The following is a 13,999-nucleotide window of genomic DNA, read 5'->3' on the forward strand; positions in this document are numbered from 1 at the left end:
ATAGCTGAGTGGGTTACAGACTTGCCAGGCCTGCTGGATGTGAGACGCAAAGCGGAATATTTTGTGAGCTTGGCAGCGGTTTAATAACCACTTCAAGCAGTCTGCAGGATGTAGGTTCCAGCAAATGATGCCTTGTTGAGCTAACCTCAAGAGGGGTCCTGAGCCCAGGCTTTGAGAACAGACTGCAGTAAACATCCCATACCATTCCCTTGGGTTAAAAGTGTGTGGGAGATATTGCCAAATGAATATACAGTATAAGCACATCATTCTAAAATATTGTCACTGTTTTGAATTCACAGTGGAACCTGTCGGCTCAATTCCTCCATATACCACAGAAGTTACAGAGACCACCATAGTCATTACTTGGACCCCTGTACCCAGGATTGGATTTAAGGTATAATCCTACAGCCTACATCTGTGTGTAGTTTTGGGAGTTACTATCATCTAAAATAACTATTGCCATGTCTACATTTTTTTATTTTATTTTTTTGTACAAAAATCTAATAATAACAGTCTTGACTCTTCGGCGCGGAGAGAGGAGGCGCGCGAGCCTCCCATAGACTGCCAGTATGACATGGAGGCTGACTGGATTCCACAGCGGAGAATTCCGCCAGTTTTGCTCCATGTGAACAGAGCCTAATAAGTACAGAGCCATCTATACCAACTTGCATCCAGCTGTTATAAGCCCATTATTGATCAGTGCAAGATATGTAAATCACTGCACTATGAAAGTCTGTCAGGATGTATATACATTGTCTAAATATGCTAATATATGTAGATGTCTGTGTGTGCATAATATGTATGCATCTGTATGTGCATTTACAATCACAATCCATTGTTTGATTGGAATTCCTGAATGGGACGAATATAAAAAAATCTTTTGTTTTCTCATTTTCTTTCCTCTGTAACATGCTTTCTTTCAGAAGGCTGGTAAGTATTACATACTACACTTCAAGCAGAATCGGTCACATTTTATGTATTGAGTTTTAATTTTTTCCTTTGTTTTTCATCTCTTTAAACTAGTTGGATGTTCGCCCAAGCCAAGGCGGTGAAGCCCCCCGAGAAGTTATCTCGGAGTCTGGCAGCATTGTAATCTCTGGTCTTACCCCCGGAGTGGAGTACACCTACAGCATCTCCGTTTTGAAGGACGGTGAAGAGAGTGAATCTCCAATTACAAAGACTATTGTGACACGTAAGGATGTGTGTGTGTGTGTGTGTGTGTGTATTTTTGCGTGTGTTTGCTTCAGACTTAGTGTAATTTTTGTCCCTTTCACTTAACAGCGCTCTCCCCTCCAACAAACCTGCGCATCCACCCAAGTCCAGATTCTGTTACTTTGACCATCTACTGGGACAGGAGCACTTCTCCAGGTAATGGCTTTGGCTGTTTTCTTTTACAAACTCATAATTAAAGTGAAACTCCAAAAGTTTATGCAATATCCAAGGGAAGGCCGCCCCCCTTCCCCTCCTGAACCCTGTTTCTATTCCCCTATGTAAAGTGGTGCTCTTGTGTGCCCCTCTCTCCTCAGGTGTTACTGGATACAGAATTACCTCCGCTCCCACTGATAGACAGCTCGGATACCCTTCTGAGGAGGATGTTGATGCAAGGCAAACCACCTTTACGTTTGAAAACCTTAGTCCTGGTGTGGAATATAATATCAGTGTCTATGCAGTTAAAGGAGATGAGGAGAGTGTTCCCCTATCCAAGATAATAACTCAAGGTAATGATGAACCATCTTGTGTCTGCGAGCATTCATTTACTACTAGTGGGATTGATGAATTTGGCGCTTACAACTACAGCATTGCTTTTAGCACTCTGTTATGTAACCATATATTAGCAGTCGGCCATGAACACAAGTCGACTACAGACTTGATAGTGGATACATTATCTGAGTACTGTTTTGTTTGCATTGATAATGGGAACAATGAGGATGACACCTTCACAAGTTTTAAAGGAGAACGCCGTCCCTGTCAAAAAATTTGACAGGTGGCAGGGGAGAAAATAACAAGCACCCTTTGCTTATCTCTCCCCATGCCTGCGATGAACAGCATGACCGGCTACGGGACGCCCAGCCGGAAGGCTTTTTCCGCCTGTCCACCGTCTGATGGACAGCCCGCTCTTCCAGTTAGTGACAGCAGCGGCATCCTGCCCTAGTCACTGACTGACTGGCTGAGCAGTCTGTCCATCAGCACGGTCCTGACGTTGGCCCTTGTGAAAATCCCAGAGCCGCAATCCAGCACTGGAGAGGCGAGTTGGTGTAGTGCTGTTAAAAAAAAAAATTTCACCCCTGGCTGGACTTCTCCTTTAAGATGAAAGGTCCAGCATATTTACAAGTGTTTTTGTTTTTTAACATTATCTGTTTGTGGAAACATTAGGAGCTGGAACTAGTTCTTGTTACGCTTGTGCAAAGTGTGACTTCTCATTATCACAAGGATTATTGAACACCCTTTATATCCCTTATATACACTTGCCAGTTACGTTTGTTGCATATTTTTCTGCTGCACTTAAAGGCTGACTCCACCTTTTACAACTAAATTGGAAGAGTTTGTCACACCATTGTACAAACCCAGAGTTTCCTATAGGTGGACAAACATAACAAATTCTAGAGCCAATAAATTCAGTTCAATAGAATTAAAGGGGGTTTCCAGGTTTTTGACAACATATGCCACGCCAAGAGACTCTGTGCAGAAACCTGTACACGAACAGTGCTGGAAGCCCTGCTCAAAGCACTGCAGATCCTGCTCCTATTGCATTGAATGGGAGCTGAGTTGCAGTAACCTGTGCCACTGTTGCGCAGTAGACATTGCAGGGATTCCAGCACTGTTGACTGTGTCTGAGTGCCAGTACAGCCGTTTCCCTTGAACAGCACATTGTCGGGGCTGTTGGCACCCTACAGATCAGACATTGATGGCCTATCCTGTGCATAAGCCGTCAGTATTATAAACCTGGAAACCCACTTAAACTCCTAGCTTTAATTGGGTCTGACATTTTGAGAGATATTGTATGTGAAATAGTTGATTTTTGGTGGACTTGTCCTTAAAGCATTAGTTTCTACTTTAACTAATATTTGCTGAGTAAGCTTTACCATTGCTGTTCCATTTATTGCACTGCTCTGAACCAAAACATGCCAATGTGTGTCTGGAGATTTTGAGACATGTCTTGGTACTTGGAGGCAAATGATGGCATTGACTATGACCTTTAAAAATAAAGTACCGCCATCTATATTTGTTTAGAAGGAGGTAGTGAGTCATTAGGAAACTAAGGATATACATTCTAAGGCCATGTTCACACGGAGTATGACACCGGCTGTTATGTGACCCGACCGTGTTACAGAACGACCATTGTCAGTGAAGATCACTGCAGTACCGGCTGGATGATATTCATTTGTGCTGAATTTGGATGCAGGTCGCACTCTTAGGTGAGCTGTCAGGATTGTGTGGCCACTATTCAATGAAAAGCGGCTGCACAAAATTGACATGTCAGTTTTTTGGATGGCCATTATACACTCCAGCCAGGATTCACTCTAACTGCAGTGCACGTAAGTTGTGTATTAATCACTTCGGTTGTTGCAAATCGGCAACAATGGCCGTGATTAATACACAACTTACGTTGTGTGAACATGGCCTAAAAACATTCTCCAAATATTCTACATCTACTCTGTTTGGAATGTATATAATTTAGTTTTCAATTCTTGTTAAAGGTTTCTGAGGATAGTCTTACAGATTATCTGTAGAATATAGCAATTTGTGTTTAATCTCCAAAACTGTTGTCTCCACTTTTATAGTTAACAGAATAGCTAGAAGGGTACTTTCGCAAGGGCAATTTTGATGCAGTTTTCAAAGCTGCTGTGGATTAAACTAGTAGAGTATTTCCTCCCATTCCCTCCCCTCCCTTTTACAATCCACTTGTAATCCCTTTTGACATGTTCACACATTGTGTGAACATTGGCCGTTGTTTGACCCAGCAGGGTATCAGCCGGATGAACATCACTTTATTTTTATTGGAATACGGGCACATTCAGGTGTGCCCGCGCTCCAATTTGCCATAGCCTACAATATAAAGTACGGCCGCTGTTCACTGAATAACGGCCTCACAAAATAGACCTGTCAATTATTTTGTGCGGCCACAGAGAACCACGGCCGTAGTGTATACATCATGGCTGTAGTTACATAGGCTGCAATGTAATGTCGCTCGCTGTCATTAAAAAACGGCTGATGTTTAATACAAGAATGCAGTGTGTGAACATGGCCTTAAACTGCATCAAAACAGCTCATATGAAGGAACCCTAAAGACTAGGTTTCATTTTCCAAATGGAATCCAGTTGGAAATTCAGTACATCCGCTGAAATCAGCTACCTGTCTAAGATGAATTCTGCAGAACCAATTGCTTATGAAGTATATTGGATGCACATGGTCATTGCATGTGTATATTGTTCTGCCTGTGGGCTCTTGTCATGCTTTGCAAATTCTAATTAAGTAAAACATCAATTCCAATCTGTTTTAATTGAATCAGACACACTTTGAGTATCATTTTGCTTTTTAGTAAATACTTGTAATTGTGTGCAATCCTTGACTGACTTGCTTTGCTTCCTTTCCTGCATCCACCAATTTTTGCTTCTTTTGACATGCACCGCCCTGCCAGAAATTCCCCAGCTCACTGATCTAAAGTTTGTCGATGTAACTGACACGAGCATTGACCTGAGGTGGACTCCCATTAACGCCTCCACCATTATTGGTTACCGAATCACGGTGGTTGCTGCTGGAGAGTCTATCCCCATCTACGAAGAATTTGTGCACCCCTCAGAGGGGTATTACAAGGTCTCAGGACTGGAGCCCGGCATTGACTATGAGATCAGCGTGATAACACTCATAAACGGCGGAGAGAGTGCCCCAACCACAATCGTGCAACAAACCGGTGATTGAACACTCCTTGCAAATTTGAAAAGGCAGAGCTCTATGTGCTCACCAGCAGGACAGGGGTGGGTTGGTGGGCTTCTAAGTGGGATGTTATAGTGCTTGGCTTAAGAAGTGAAGAAATATCCCCAAAGCATGGCAGATGCACTTTTTATAATGCTATGTCTTGGCCAAAAAAAATATTGTGTGTTCCTGTAATTCACTTATCGCTTAGTTGGTAACAAAGTGGCCTGATGGCGCTCTTGTAAACCATTGTGGTGCTTTAGCATTGAACTTGTGCTGTAGCCTCGTCGTTTGACGTGAATAAACTGTCTATGCTGGTGATCCACCCAGAGCTTTGTCCACTTTCAGCAGTGCATGGAACTTTAATGTTTGGTGCTTGCTGCTTCTTGGGTTTTGGTTCGGTCTGTATGCCTCTTCTGTGTGTTTTTTTTTTTTTTTTTTTTGCGAAATTTACAATATAAACAATTTAAGTATAAATTATAGTAAAATCCTATAGTTTAACCCATTAAAAACAAAAAAATCTGCACTTTTTAGGTATATGGTAGAATCTTGCTTTATTATTGTAATAGGGGTACTACAGTATTGGGCACCCTCGTACTCCACTTGATTCCTGCAGATTTTGATATGGGAACTTGACCTATCCAACGTTTTGATCGATCATGGTCAAAACTAATACCATAGATGCTAAACATAGACGAGAGAAGTAAGCGCTAAGTGTATTCTCTCCAAAATGGTCTCATATTGCAAGTCTATGGGACCATCTTGGAACCATAGACTGAGAAGAGGGTGAGAAGTGCTTGGGTGCATGCCTCCCTTCCGCCTTTCCCTAGTGATCGTTCAGGGCCTGGCCACTCAGACCTTGTGTGATCAAAACATTTGACATGCCTCTAGGTCATGTCAAAAGTTTACTAAAGCGACACTAATACTTTAATCTCTAATTCATCTCCTATAACAGAAATACAATAAAATAAGACTGAGTGAGTGGAAAATCCAAAATTTTCACATTCTCAATCTACCCCCAAATTTTCTTTACGTTGTAAATATGCTTTAGGAATAGCATTTCAATCTTTTACATTACATCTGCTTGGTTTTAAGTGGGATGATTTAGTATCCCCACCCCTCTTAACACTTATAAACTAATATTTGAGTATGATTTTGTAGCATTACTATTGTATATGAGTAAAGTGTCTGTGTAAGTATGTGGCGGTCTGCATGCATGGGTACACTTTGTAATCTTTTCAATTTTGCACATTTCTAGCTGTGCCACCCCCAACGCAGTTGCGCTTCACCAACACTGGCCCTGACACAATGCGTGTTACTTGGGCTCCCCCAACATCCATCCAACTTTCCAGTTTCCTTGTGCGCTTCTTTCCAGTGAAGAAACCAGATGATGTCACTGAGCTGACAATTTCTCCGTCCGACAATATGGTCGTCCTCACAAGTAAGACTGTCTAGGATGGGATGTTAAGAAATTTTTCCAATTTTCTAATGCTTTATATTTGCCATTTATTACGTATTTTTATTTTGGACTGGTCTGCTATAATATTAGCGTGTGAGTCTTCTGTAGCTTCTTGTAACTTGCCATAATGCCACATTAGCATAACATTTTGTTATTAAAGAATAGCAAGTGCTTTTGATTCTTGTTTTTTAACTTTATTTATTTATCTTTTTGAAGATCTGTTGCCATTTACAGAGTATCGAGTTAATGTTCACTCAGTTTATGAGGAAAGGGAGAGCACTGAACTCACCGGAGTGCACAGAACAAGTAAGAACTTAGAACTATGGCTTTATTGTATTTGATGGAGGAAAGAACTGATATTTATTGGAAAAGTTATTCTGCATGTTTAACACAAATTGTAACCTAATGTTACAAAGCATTCCCATAAAAATAACCTGTACATTCCCCTTTAAGATGTTCTCTTCTGTCAATTTTTTTTTTTTTTTTTTTTCTGCTATCACTTTTGTAAAAGAAAAATAGACAGATTCCCAAACGTGAAGGGGTTGTCTGGGGAGCAGAAGACTGCTTAAGCCTTCTGGTCACCGGCACTCACTTCCTAAGATTCCACGTCTTGGAAGTAAGCCTTCCAAGTCCTGATCTACTTGTAGGGGGAAGCTATGCCCGCGTGCGATGTCCACAGCACATTGTCTCTGCAGTGATTGCGACTTAGTTAGTAGGGGGGAATTAAATTTCTACATGCTGGAATTCATGCCATATTTTGGAAAGGTTCAATCCTGGAATGGGGGGGGGGGGGTAACTGGGTTAAAATGCCCTAGGAGAGCTATACTGGAAAATATTATGTAATAATGGTCATAGTATTTTAAAGAATGATCTACAATGGACATGGGGTCAGTCTGCACCCTTGTTCTGTAAGAATTGCTTTGATGTGGTAACAGCTGCAGTCCTTATTCCAGCATGTATATTTCCAGTTCCTGAACAGTAGAAGAGATGTTGGCTCCTATCTGGGAGTTTTATTCCCCGGAGCCTTAGATTCCTGCATTTCAACCAGAGGTCTGGAGAGATTAAACACCACCATCTACATTGTATTTGTTTATGGAGGAAGACTCAGACTGTGCGTCTGTCTTTACTTGAACACTGGGGAAACATTCCAGTGCATTACATAACCTTCATCTTAAAATGTTCATAAGCTTTCTCACAGATTAAAATGTTCTTAAAGGTGTTTCACAAAAGTATTAAGGAAAGGTGGGGACTTAGTAAAAATAAGTGATACTCACCTACCAGAGGCCCCAAAGAGTTCATTCTAGCACCTTCCACTGCTTCATTGGAAATGCAGCAGAGGGGAACCAGGTAGGGGTGTATTACCTATAGCTGAGAGTATGGTGAAAATAAGGAATAAGGGACAATTTTTCAGCAATTAACGATAAACTATCTCAAGTGACCGCTATGATAAAGGATCTTAAATTGTTCACCCTATTACACAGGAAGATGATTGTTACTAAGTCGTTCTTGTGCTCGTCCTTTCCTGGCTGATAGACAGAACAACGTGTTATTACACCCAACAGTGTTTAAGCGATTTGTGAACGATCAACGATGAAAATAGGTCCAGATTCTATTGCAGGAACTGATTTATTGTTTAGATCCAAAGGTCTAACGATGCTTCAAAAGATAATCGTCCTGTGTAATACTGCCCTAAGTCCTTACCGCCTACCTCTGTCCCAACAACTGCTGTTCCAGCCGGGCCTGCCCACTTAGTGAGTCACTTGCCATGTGGGCAGGCTCTGCTGAGAAAACTTGTTTCGGAAGCGGGTACATCTGTCAGTCATCTCGCAGTAATAAGACTCTTGGCATTATTACATGGGACATTTAACGGGCAAAGAGGCTGCCCTTCATTCACTGGCCGCACATCTCCCTGAGTATTGTGTCCTGCCTATGAATAAAAGAAACAAAGGGCTGTATGAAAAATCCAGCAATCGTTTGGGCATCCCTGCCTTCACGATATTGAATAGTTTTTTTTTTTAAACTAGAGCCTATCCACTAGTGACGCTCATTTAGATTGTCCCTTGTAGTAGTTCCATTCTCTTGGTTAGGCCATGTTCAGGATTCTGTCAGAATGTATATGTGGACTCTACACCTAAACCACTGTGTAAGCTTCTGAAGTTATACTAATAATGCAAGGGAGTAATAGTTTATTATTTTTTATTTTTATTTTTTAAATTTCATTTACATTTTCTACCTATAAAATAAACTGATATTAATCGCCTTTACAAACATTTTAATATATATTTTGTGCTCTTAATATAGCTTTGGACTCCCCAACTGGAATGGACTTTTCTGAGATTACCACCAACTCCTTTACTGTGCACTGGATCGCTCCTCGTGCAACTATTACTGGATACAAAGTCCGGTACCAGTTGGAGAGTGGAGCTGGACGTCCGCGAGAGGAAAGAATTCCACCATCTCGCAACTCTATCACCCTTACTAACCTCATCCCTGGCTCTGAATATGTTGTGAGCATCATTGCTCTCAGTGGTCCTCAGGAGAGCATACCCCTTGTAGGACAGCAAGCTACTGGTATGTGTCTAGTCATTTTTGATACATATGTTTAAGGAATCTGTAATTTGCCATTTTGACCCATACATCTTATTTCTTCACTAAATTGTATTTTTCTTTTTTTTTTCTTTTTTTTTTTTTTTTTTTTTTTTAGTGTCTGACATCCCAACTGATCTTCAAGTAACTGCTTCCTCCCCCAATTCTGTCACCATTAACTGGGATGCTCCTGCAGTCAATGTCCGTTACTATAGAATTACTTCTTCAGAGACCGGTAAGATACCTATTAAATGTTAAGCAGTTAGTTTAGCGAAATACAGTCTATACAGTATATATGTTTTTTTGTTTGTTTTAAATATAATGTTGAACATGTCTTATGTCCCCACAGGATCTCATGGTCCAGTTCAAGAGTTCACTGTGCCTGGAATCTCCAACTCTGCAACTATCAATAACCTTAAACCAGGTGTGGGCTACACCATTACTGTATACGCCGTCACTGGCCGTGGAGACAGTCCTGCCACCAGCAAACCCGTCACAATTACATATGTCACAGGTTAGACCTAGTGTATGTGTTAAAACTTGTTGTGGGTGTACAATGTTGCACCTACAGGTCATAAATAAAAAAAAAAAATGTTATTGTTCAACAGGTGTGGAACAGCCCACAGAGATGAAGGTCACTGACGTCCAAGATGAAAGCATCCATGTACGATGGACACCACCTCCTGGCCCTGTCACTGGGTATAGAGTCACTAGTGTACCCAAGAGTGGTCAGGGTGAAACCATTACACAAGTGGTACCTGCAGGTAAGATTAGGTGCTCTAGGGGGGAAAGTACAATATAAATCACTGTAGAAGTAATGTTTGTTGCACTTTCCAACATAAATAGTATGTTGCAAAATTTTACCTAAAGTAAAAAATTGTAAATGCATTAAATGATAGAGTACAGAGAGACACTGTGCAGAAACAGAGCAGATTTCCATGTAAGGCCCCGTTCCCACTGAGCAAAACATGTTCATTCTTCAGCACGGACCGGGCAGGAGCGCACGCCTCCAATAGACTCCCATTATGAGCGGGAGGCTAACTGCATTCCGCGGCGGACAATTCCGCTGCGGAATTCCGCTAGTTTTGCTCAGTGGGAACGGGGCCTAAAGGAAAAAAAAAAAGCTTTTAAGCTATTGAAAACAATGGAAACTTCTGGGCTGGCCCCTTGATGCTGCCCATGTTGAAACGTCAATTTTAAATCAACCGTAGATGTGATATAAAGCACATTCGCAATTTTATTATTTTTTTTAGTCACTCTTTGAAATAAAGCTATGCTTACCTGAAGTCTAGGTCCAGTCTCCTGAAGGCAGCTTTTTAGTCTTGTGCCGGTTGCAAGGGAGACTAAACACATGAGGTTCGATCAGTACAGAGAGTTATGGTTCAATGTGTCCGTCATTTAAATGACTGCCTTCTCTGTGAGCGCACATGACCTGGGAAACACTGGACTTCTGGACTTCCTGTCTAAACACAGGAAGTTGCGTGTTTTCCATAATAAAATAAATAATAATTTAAGTTGCAAACTTGCTTTATTTAACATCTACTATTTTTGAAAGTTATACTGACACTTTAAGATCTCTGGTTTATGTATTTAGTAATTTGTAACTAAGATCTTGATAGATCACTAGCTTTTAGTAGAAAACTTGAGTTTGATGTCTGTCTTTTTTTCCTCTTATAATTGTTTTTGTTTTTGCTTTGTATATTTATTTAACACAACACACTAACTTTTACAGAGCAAACTGAGATGACCATTGTGGGGCTTCAACCAACTGTTGAGTATGTCATCAGTGTGTATGCCCAGGGAACAAAGGGAGAGAGTGAACCTATTGTTGAAACAGCCGTTACCAGTGCGTATCCCCAAGCCATGTTTGTTTGTATTTTTTTCTTTACTATTGACATATTGAAAACCTGTTTTAAACCCTCATTGTATATGGAACCCTTTTATGATCATATTAGAACTTCCTGTATGTTTGTTTTTATCCTTCGCTGCCTTTTTATTTTAGATCCTACTTTGTACCCAAACTATAAAATCTATAATTAGAGGTGCCTACATTTAAGACTTTTTGACAGGTTTGGTCAATCAACCATTTTGAACAGACTTGGCCGGCAGATGTGAATTAATAATAACGCTATAGGCCATATTCTGGGCCTAATGGATATTGCTTTTTTAGAAACTAATTTTGCCGATGCGATTGATCATGGCTGCTTATTGCTTTCGTATTAATACAATAGTATTAATACAGTTGTATAGTATATTTGGCTTCAGCAAATAATTTATGGTATTAGCTCATTTAGAATGCTAGCATAGCAATTGCAGCAATATGCGGTGGTTCAAATCTGCATCTGCATACTTATTGAATTTAACTAATGTGTAAGTCTGGTTTGGTATCAGCAGCACAGTTAACCTTTTTAAAGGTGTTGTCCAGGCTTAGAAAAACATGGCTGCCTTAATCCAAAAACAGTTCCGAATTGCAAAACCACACACAGCAGGGCAGGGAAGGGGTGGTGCTGTGTTGTGTGTTGTTGTGTGTGTTTTTTTTTTTTTTTTTTTTTTTTTTCTAATCTTTGATGATGGCAGGCACCAGTAATGTTGACAGGAGCACTGAATGGTTTGGGTCATTTTTTTAATACAGCTTTGTCTGCATGGTTAACCTATGTAGAACATGTAAACAGATGTAATTGCATGGCCCTCTACCAGTGCCTACCATCACTAAGAAAACACCTTAAAGCGACTCTGTACCCACAATCTGTCCCCCCTAAACAGCTTGTACCTTGCTTTTAATCCAAGATCTGTCCTGAGGTCCGTTTGGCAGGTGATGCAGTTATTGTCCTACAAAACAACTTTTAAACTTGCAGCCCCGTGCCAAACTGCCGTGGCCTACAGTATCTGTACCCTAACTTTGCACTACCCCTCCTTCCCTCCTCCCCACCATCTTCATCATTAGGAATGCTGCTGGCAGGATTTTTTCTATTCCTCTGCCGTGAAAACTACACAGGTGCCTTAACGATCAAGCCCATGTGCAGTGTTCTCACAGCTGATGAATAGGAGAAAATCTGCCTGGAGCATTCCTAATGATGAAAAGGGCGGGGAGGAGGGATGGAGAGGTTGGGCCAGCCTAATGCATAGTCACTCTAGGCCACGCCAGTTTGGTATAGGGCTGCAAGTTTAAAACTTGTTTTTTAGGACAATAACTGCATCACCGGGCGAACGGACCCCAGGACAGATCTTAAATTAAAAGCAGCTATCTGATGGTACAAGCGGTTTGGGGTGGGCAGATTGTGGGTACAAAGTCACTTTTTTAAGGTTCTTGTCTATTGTAATATTAATATTTAACCCCTCCTTTTGTTGTATATTGCCCTAAGACACCGATGTAATTAGTTTAATAGTATCTATTCTGGGTTAGAGGGGTTAAATATTAGTTACAAAAGCTTACTTTCCTAGTCTTTATTCTAACAAATCTGATTAATGCAGCTGTAAAACACAAAGCAGTGAGTGGGCTTCAATCCTATGGCTGTAGCCATGTTTTCCAGGCAGCCTCAGGGCTGCAGCCACCAGTAATCAAATGCTGCATGCCTGCGTTCCGACTTACCCAATCATGCTCAAGGCTTTCTCATTCCTATTTAGTAGTATTTTTGCTGTGAGCAAAAAATCTGAGAAATTCTATAGATGCGATACCTGACATGTCCACTGTGGTGTCGGCACAATGTTCATCGTTTTGAGCCAACTCATTTGTGATGGCAGAGAAAGGGGTAATACAGTTGAACCTGCAGTCCCAGATCTCATGCTGCATTATTAATCAGATTTTTAGTAAGTTTTAGGATTCTAACCTCTTCTAGATGCTGCTTTACATATATATCTTTACAGACCTTCTGATTAAGGAAGGGATGGTCTCTTTGCTTCCTATCACCTATCCTCTGCTGCTTGTTTTTGCTGCTAACTGCTTTTATGATTAATTTGCCTGACAGACGTTGACCGACCCAAGGGACTGCTATTCCCAGAAGTGGGAGTTGATTCAATTAGACTGACTTGGGAAATCCCAGAGGGGCAGGTTACTGGTTACCGAGTGACCTACTCGAGCGCCGAGGATGGAGTCAAAGAGTTGTTCCCTGCACCAGAGTCTAATGATGACACTGCAGAGTTGCACGGTCTCAGGCCGGGCACAGAGTACATTGTGAGCATTGTAGCATTACACGATGACATGGAGAGCAAGCCCCTGATTGGAGTCCAGAGTACAGGTATCTAGGACGCATGGCATGTTCCTTGTGTCCCCATGTTGGGCCCTTCAGTCTACTGCATCCAAAGCCAACCACTTGGTGATGCCCAATTTTCTTTCACCACTTTCCATATCTTCTTAATGTCCACTTCCTGTTTGCAAGGGTGTGTCATTACTGTTCAAGTGAATGGACATTCAATGCAAACGTCATGGTGAGGCTCCAAAAGCTAAAATGTAGATGGTGTAATTGGTATTCCTTTTCTTTACCAGCGTTGGCATTGAAAGTCCATATGTGGGTTTTTGTTACGTTGTTCTGGAAGTTCACTGCATGATGTCTGTGCTTGTTTTCTCCCTCTTCTTTGTCCCTCCGTTCCCCAGTTCTGTATTAATCGTTATATTTATGCCATGCAGCAATTCCTGCTCCGACAAATCTTCAGTTTTCTCAAGTGACACCAACTGGCCTTACTTTAAGCTGGTATGCACCTAGTGTTCGGCTCACTGGGTACCGTGTGCGTGTGAATCCTAAGGAGAAAACTGGGCCTATGAAAGAGATTGATCTACCAGCTAGTACAACAGTCACCTCCATTACTGGACTCATGGTAAGTTTCAGCTGACAGCACAGAACTCACATTCATTATTAGCAATCGATATAGATAGAATCTCCAATATATGCTATAGGGTCCTTAAAGGGTGTCACAGGTTGCTTAGTAAAATGTCCATGTCATTCAAAGAAAACTAAAGTTTTGATCGGTCTAAAGTTAATTTAGCCTGAACACCTAAGCACTTCTTGCCTGGCAAAGACCGTATCTTCTGTTTAAGATCATGTA

General features: G+C 41.2%; 1 protein-coding gene across 5 annotated transcripts in view; it reads left to right on the plus strand.

The window, feature by feature from the left end:
• FN1 (fibronectin 1) overlaps positions 1–13,999 on the plus strand; it is a 47,073-nt gene that overhangs the window by 23,386 nt on the left and 9,688 nt on the right. For 2 of the 5 annotated variants that reach the window (XM_069983196.1, XM_069983197.1), the window contains exons 21-34: positions 300–394; positions 1,024–1,192; positions 1,282–1,368; positions 1,527–1,718; positions 4,640–4,912; positions 6,173–6,355; positions 6,590–6,679; positions 8,675–8,944; positions 9,078–9,194; positions 9,309–9,473; positions 9,568–9,723; positions 10,692–10,805; positions 12,925–13,194; positions 13,584–13,771. In XM_069983196.1, the coding sequence (XP_069839297.1) occupies positions 300–394; positions 1,024–1,192; positions 1,282–1,368; positions 1,527–1,718; positions 4,640–4,912; positions 6,173–6,355; positions 6,590–6,679; positions 8,675–8,944; positions 9,078–9,194; positions 9,309–9,473; positions 9,568–9,723; positions 10,692–10,805; positions 12,925–13,194; positions 13,584–13,771 (2,369 nt within the window). The remainder of the gene's footprint in view (positions 1–299; positions 395–1,023; positions 1,193–1,281; positions 1,369–1,526; positions 1,719–4,639; positions 4,913–6,172; positions 6,356–6,589; positions 6,680–8,674; positions 8,945–9,077; positions 9,195–9,308; positions 9,474–9,567; positions 9,724–10,691; positions 10,806–12,924; positions 13,195–13,583; positions 13,772–13,999) is intronic. The other 3 variants (XM_069983198.1, XM_069983199.1, XM_069983200.1) reach the window with 3 other exon arrangements.

The sequence above is a fragment of the Dendropsophus ebraccatus genome, chromosome 9 (assembly GCF_027789765.1).
Source record: "Dendropsophus ebraccatus isolate aDenEbr1 chromosome 9, aDenEbr1.pat, whole genome shotgun sequence".
NCBI classification, from domain to species: domain Eukaryota; kingdom Metazoa; phylum Chordata; class Amphibia; order Anura; family Hylidae; genus Dendropsophus; species Dendropsophus ebraccatus.